This window comes from Apaloderma vittatum, unplaced genomic scaffold (assembly GCF_000703405.1).
Source record: "Apaloderma vittatum isolate BGI_N311 unplaced genomic scaffold, ASM70340v1 scaffold11171, whole genome shotgun sequence".
Classification (NCBI taxonomy): Eukaryota; Metazoa; Chordata; class Aves; order Trogoniformes; family Trogonidae; genus Apaloderma; species Apaloderma vittatum.
Window position 1 is genome coordinate 150,541 of NW_009698550.1, and position 6,864 is coordinate 157,404.

General features: G+C 39.7%; 1 protein-coding gene across 1 annotated transcript; it reads left to right on the plus strand.

The window, feature by feature from the left end:
• The first annotated feature begins 1,613 nt into the window (after window positions 1–1,613).
• TDGF1 (teratocarcinoma-derived growth factor 1) lies at window positions 1,614–5,805 on the plus strand. The gene is made up of 6 exons (XM_009878070.1): window positions 1,614–1,636; window positions 2,154–2,203; window positions 2,331–2,504; window positions 3,392–3,500; window positions 3,642–3,751; window positions 5,681–5,805. The coding sequence occupies exons 1-6, from the start codon at window positions 1,614–1,616 to the stop codon at window positions 5,803–5,805; spliced, it is 591 nt and encodes a 196-aa protein (XP_009876372.1).
• The last annotated feature ends 1,059 nt before the right edge of the window (window positions 5,806–6,864 follow it).

Consider the following 6,864-nt stretch of genomic DNA (forward strand, 5'->3'; position numbering starts at 1 on the left):
TTATCATAACAGTTTTTTATTAAGTATCTTACCTACAAGTATTAGCATGTAGGTTCTTCTAGCTGATATAGCTGAACTACACAAATGTACATCACAAGCATTCAGTTACAAAAGACATGGTACTTCAGTACATCAAAATCAGTTTACATTACTAACAAACATAAAACACACCATGAAACAAGTCACCAAGAAGCTAAAGGAGTTACCCTATATCTACAATAAAAACACTGAGCTTAGATCAATTGGGATCAACAGTTGTACCAGCACTGGGAATCCCTTGTCCACTAAGACTGATGCAGAGCACTGCCTGCAAGCATTTCCTGCAGAAACAGCCATTCCATATCTCCAGTCATGCACTCCTCTTGTTGGAGATCATTGTCCTCACATGAGACATGAGAAGCATATCCTCGGAAGAGTCTCCATCTGCTTCAGTGCCAAGCAGGCTGACTTAATTAGGACAGCTCTCTTTGTAAATTAAGACAGCCTTTGTACCAAGGTGGATGAGGGGTGTTCACAGCCTCCAAGCTATTAGTTTAGATGGAGCAAAGCTGACAAGTGTCAGCCACAGAGAGTTACAAACAAGAGATTACAGCGTCTCTAGCCAGTACAGCCATTCCTTTGGTGAAGTTTGACCTGTGTGTCAGATGTGATATGTAAATAGCCAAGGCGCAATTTATAATAGCTTGATTTACACTGGCATTGTGAAAGCACCCCTCTTCCATATGTCCCCCAAAACAAAACAAGGCTAATATTGCTGCAGTTTCCTGTTAAAACTTAGGTAAAGGCCATGTACACTCCAGTGTACAGGCAGAGGCATTTGGGAAGGCTGCACAGAGCTCCTTTTGTACTACTGTCCTTTTGCGGATGCTACTGAGACACAGTAAAGTTGTGAAAGTGGTCCCAGCCCGTTTTAGCACACACAGTGAGTTAAACCTAGGTCTCTGCTGAAATTGCAAGAACCTTCCACTGCTTTCTGTAGTACTTCTGGTAGAAATCTAACGCAGACTCTAGGGATTATCTGTGCTGCAAAGTGGTAGAATTTCATGAAGCAGAGGTCCCTGTGGAAAACCTGGCAGAGACAAGGCAGGCAGGTAGTGCTGAGGCTTTTTAACCTCCCTCATATACCTGTTGCAGTTTATTGCGCACCCACTGCGGTTCTGCAGAACAGTTTTTTCTTCCTCATGCGGTGAGCGGTAATACAAGATTTTTTGTGTTAAGAAATAAACTGGAGTTGAGATCTTCCTGGCTTGGGCTTTTTCTGCGGCCGTGGGCCCTTAAGTCTCCCCGCAGCAGTAGGGGTCCCCACTTTGCTCCACCCTTCAGCAGTGCATGTAAATCGTGGGCAGGGCAGGGCGTCCCAGCTGGGAGATGGTCCCTGCCTGCGGTACCTCAGTGAGGGCTGGGCCAGCGGTACAGCTGGAACTATGTCTTCAGCGTTGATGTGAACTGGGCAGAAGGGGAGAAGTTTGACCCATCCTCGTCTCTCCATCTCTCGTTGCCGTGTGTGGCGTGAGGGCTGCTGCTTGCAACAGCCGTCAGTGAGGGGCTTTGGACCTCTTCCTTCTGCTCAAGCTTTGCCGGAGGATCTTGCGGGTATTTCAGGCTGCAGGAAAATGTACCGGGGAAATCATGTTAGGTAAGGCATAGCTGCCAGGGACCTCCTCTGGCCAGGGGTGCTTTTCCTTTTTAGCAGTGGGACTTTTTGCTTGATTAGCAGGCCAGAAAGGTGAAATGAACAAACTACCTGGAAGTGCGGGTTAAGCGGAGGTTAACGTTTTCCTCTAATGTTTTCCAGCAAAGGCTGCTTTTGTAACTGCTGGCAACAACTGAATTGTGCTACAGAAGTGTGCAGAAAGAGGCGTTGTTGTTAACCAGCAAATATATGGAAACTAGCTTTCTGGAAGCAAACCAAATATGTACGTCCCAGTTCTCTGCTGCCTGCATTTCCCCTTGCTCCCCACCTTCCCCACGATTTTCAAGGTTAATTTGATGGTTTTGGTGTGTTAATTCGAATTACTGCTGACATAAAATATTTACAGTTTATGTTATTGATCGTTGATAAACATTTGAGAAGGCTTCTTCCCCCTGTCTTTTTTTTTCTGGTGTTTGTGCCTTATTAGCACAAATTTATTTCAGCTCCTTGTTTTATACAGAATTCTCTTCACTGTGACTCTGGTTTGGCAGGCTGTTCATTTGGGAAATGGTAAGCAAAATTCCATGTTTCCACCTAACACCACCCCCCCAACCGCAGTGTTTCTCCTGTATATTTACAGTATGCATTGCTTCATTAAAAGCTGCGTTTCTCTTCCATATTTGCACTGCTTGTCAAGGCCATGGAAAAGAAGAACATGAAGATGTGAAAAGTCTCAATGCTACAGCACAGAAGCAACAGCCTGAGAACGAAGGGGCTATTATAAATGCTCTCAGTGACATGAATCAGAGTTATGAAAGCAGAAAGGAACAGAATTCCAGGGTATTGGTACCTTTCACTGGGATTACAGAGAGTAGGTAACATTATTTATTTAAACAATGTCACAAAATGGCTTTAAAAAATATTATATCACAGTAATGCTTTGACTGTTGTCCTGGAATATTCCAGTGGTTGGTTTTCTGTGGCCGCTCAGTTAAATTATTCCTGTAGCCACTTAAAGAATTGCTGATAAAATATTTAAGGTAGAACTGGGGGTCTCTTACCTGCAAAAAGTGATAACAGAAAGCAGAGAAGGTTACTGGGAATTGAGAAGGGGTTGGTTCCTTGGATTTGCAAAAGTGTTTGTTAAATTAAGTTCATTTCTTGAAATTCACCACATTTCATGACCAAAAATTAAAAATATTTGAGCTGTCTGAAAGCAACAGTACTAACAGGAAAAAAAATTTTAAAATCACCACCCAAGGACAGGCTTATGTTTCCTCTCACATCTATAAAGTTTTAGCTTGGCGATTAATTCCAGAAATCTGAGAAAGACTTGAGAGAATCTACCCCTCTCACCTCAAAACTAAGCAACTCTTCCCAGTAACAAAGCCTCCTTTCTTCAAACATGAGCACCGATTCCTTGTAAAAATGTCCCTTTTCTTATTGTGACTGAAACCTGCCTCCCTCCAAGTGAAATATTTCGCTTGTATATACGCTGCTGCTACAGGACTTGCCAGGCGTTGTTTCTTGACCATTCTGTAATCCCTGGTAGTTTGCTTCTAATCCTTAACTAAACAAACTGGGCTTAACTGAACAAACACCCCTAACAAGCAGATAATTTTATTGTCTCTCAAGACAATAAAACTAGATATCCTTAAGATGCTTTGGCAACTGGAGAGACTTGAGAGAACAAGTGAGGAAAAGGGGAGGTTTGGAGCCCCTGGGTTGTTTGGTAACCTCTGTACTACTGTCTTGCAGGTAAAAAACTGAGCAGGCAGTGCTGCCAGAATGGAGGGACCTGTATCCTAGGGGCTTTCTGTGCCTGCCTAAAGCATTTCACTGGCAGGTATTGTGAACATGATGAGCGGCAAAGGTAAAAACAAAACCAAAAAACCACAATAAAACAGACTAAAAAGGGAGGGAAGGAGGGACGGAGGGAGCTACTCTAGATGGTTCTTTTCTATGGTGGGATCAGGGACACACCAAATGTCTCTCTCGTCCTTGACAGCAACTGCGGCAGCATTGCCCACGGTGCCTGGGTGCTGAAGGGCTGTTGGCTGTGTCGGTGCGGCTATGGTACTCTGAACTGTCTCTCGGAAATAATGCATGATAATTGTGGTAAGGAATGACACTAAACCAAACATTTTTATGTTGTGGATAACAGAATTGCTTTCTACAATTGTGATGTTGTATGTGCTCTGTTTAGACTTCTGCAGTGGCCTGCTTTGCTTGAGAAAGTGCACTAGTGAGATAGGGAATAACACTGCTGTTATCTGTACAGTACATCACAAAAAATACTTTAAGACCTTTATATATGCAGTAGGAAATATATATGTGTATATATATGTAGTAGGAAAATTTCCCCAATTTCCATTGAAAATCGGGATTAAATGTTTCTCTGTTCTGCAAAACCTTCCCACTTAAGGAGGACAGTTTGTGCAACTGAACTACATCTATGCATACAAAAACATTTCTTAGATGAGGAAAGTGAAGAAACACTCATATAAGTTGGTGTAGTAGAAACCAGTATTACACTAGAGAAAGAAGTACTGAAAACTTGCATGTCCTTGCATAAGCCACTTAACACCTAAATGACTAGAAAACTAGTCTGAATATTAAGCTTTTTAATCTTCAAAACATTATTGTTCAAAGACTGAGAACACTCCACGAAAAGTGTCTGGCCACAGTCCTGATCAGTGTGAAGTAGTATCATCCAATTTCATCCAGTTTCCTCAAAAGCACTGTATTACTTTAAGTCAATTCTTTATACACTAGCCTGTGAAAATCCATGTATAAATGCTTGCATATTTTTTAAAATAGTGTATCCACTAGCATGAAAACTTTAAGGATTGCTCTACAGGTATTTATCTTGCATGGAGAACTGGCTACCAAAATCTAGACTTTTTTCAATATCCTGAAGTTACTAAGAGGAGTTTGATATTATTTTCCTCTCCAGTGGCAAATTTAATGCAAAATATTCTTGCCTCTCCCCGTCCATGATGTCTTTATCCCACTCTGTCCTGTAGTAGTTTTTTTCAGCATCACCAACATCAGTAGTCAGCAGGGCAAGAAAACAACAGACCTAAATAGCTTCAAGATTCATTTGCATCCCAAGGAACTGCCAGCCTCCTCTTTCCTGACCAGATTCCTATCTGAGTACCACTGCATTGAAGCTATGACTCCTGAATTATACTAGCAACTCAGAAGTAAATACAAATTTCAAAACTTGAGCCTCTTAAATCCCCAAGATATGCCCTGTTTTGTGATACTCACAGCAGCACAAGGAAGTAAAATGCAAAAGAAAGGTGACATTCCTATCAGACCAAAAAAACCCGACAAAAAGAGACCATCCCACTAAAACCAAAAACGTGTCATTAAAACCACTCTTGCTTTAAAGTCATCTTTATTGAGTAATGATCTGTGGCACACAACTTGCTCATTAAACTCTTCAGAAAAATTAAATGCTCAAGTTCCCTTGGGTATCCAACTTTGAATCAGCCCTATTGTTCCCATTACAGGAGCAAAACACTTAACAGGCCTCCCCAAAAGAGCTGCAAAAGCAGTCTACTGCTAACTACTCTTGAGTTTATCTTAGCAAAGGCAATAAAGGCGGCGGTGGAGAATCATCTGCTGGTCCTCTGTGCAAGCACTTGGTGACTTTCAGTCTTGAGGGCATGGTGTTCTGCCTGTGCTAATAAGTGAAGCCCCTTGTTGAAGGAAGGGTTAAAATTCTACAGGCAAACTTCGGTGCATACCTCTTGTGAAGATCTTGCTCTTGCTTTTGCTTTGTATTTACTTTTGATTATTCTGAGATTAATGCCTGCAAGAGCTGATAAATGCTATCAGTTACTTCTCAAACGATCATTGATGGGACATCTATTCACATCTCTCCCTTGAGAATGGCCTCTTTGATTGGCTTTAACAGCTGATACCTTTAACTTAAGTACCTGTGAGATGTCAGAGGACTTTAAAAGTATGCTGAAAATCCTTGTTTTACAATTTACTTATTTTACTCATTAGCCATTTTATATTCTTGGTATTTTTTAGAACTGAAATCAGAAAAAGAGGATATTACCAGACTATATTCTAATGGACTAAGATTACAGCAAACAGTGTTAGCACTCATTTGGCTGCTCACCATCCTCCTGGAGCTCTGCTGCTGGCAGTTGTGAAACTGAACAAAGGAACGTGTTTTAGGATTGATGTAACCTTCACAACTCATACAACTTTTTTGTTCTGTGAGGTACAAAAGACACTTCTACCTACACATTGGAAGCAGAGTAAGATGTATTAGTTAATGCTGAAATGCTTGGATTATTTCAAATTCAGATTATAAGAACGGCAAGTATTTATTATTATATTATTATTTTATTACTACTGTCAATGTCTGATTCTAACGATTTTTTAGTTCTGCAATGTTGTTCTTCCAGTGGAAGCAAAAACCCCCCAATGTTCTATGCTTTACGTATTGTAAATTATAGTGATTTCCTTTGTACATAGTACAACTGTTTTAAAAAATAAAGATTATTTTAATTCAGCGTTTGGTTTTATTTAAACTTGAAAATTCTTTTGTCCCTTTTTTGTATCCTATAGGAAAAGAGTAAAAAAGGGCAGGGCAGAATGAACAGGGTTTTAAGGGTAAATATATCTCAAATTCTACAACAAAGAAGAACTCTGAAAGTAATACAGTCTTGCAGTTTTTATTATTATTTATTATAGCTAAGTTGTACGTAGGCATAATCATAGACAGGAAGCATATGTTCCTTAAGAACACATAGCTAAATGCTTATTTGTCTTTTGAGGGTTTATTTTTTTTCACATCCTAGAAATACGAGCTCTTATTTCCCTTTTAAAAGGACAGCAAAAAGCAACCTCTTTAAACTTTTTCTATAAGAAATTTGTCTTGATTTATATACCATTTTAATATGAATCTCTCTGAGCTGTAAAACAAAAAGAGGTGAAACGTGTTACTGCATTTGTAATGCAAGTTTATAAAACACCAGAAAAACATTTGTTTAAAAAAAAATGGGAATGTGGAGTTACCACAAATGAAGTCAGATTTATGATTTTATTGGCTTAAAATACAGTACCGAAGTATAAAATCTTTAATTACTTAACATTCATTATATTTATTTATATATTTATTTATATTTAATTCTTAGAATTCCTTTATTAATTTCTTTGGTGCCACAAACAAGACAACAATCCAGTTGTTAAGCAGAGAAGGATGC

Coding starts and splice junctions, on each gene's coding strand:
- TDGF1 (XM_009878070.1), top strand. CDS start 1,614: ATGTACCGGGGAAATCATGTTAG. Junction 2,204..2,330: donor GGCTGTTCATTTGGGAAATG/GTAAGCAAAATT, acceptor CTGCTTGTCAAG/GCCATGGAAAAGAAGAACAT. Junction 2,505..3,391: donor TTTCACTGGGATTACAGAGA/GTAGGTAACATT, acceptor ACTGTCTTGCAG/GTAAAAAACTGAGCAGGCAG.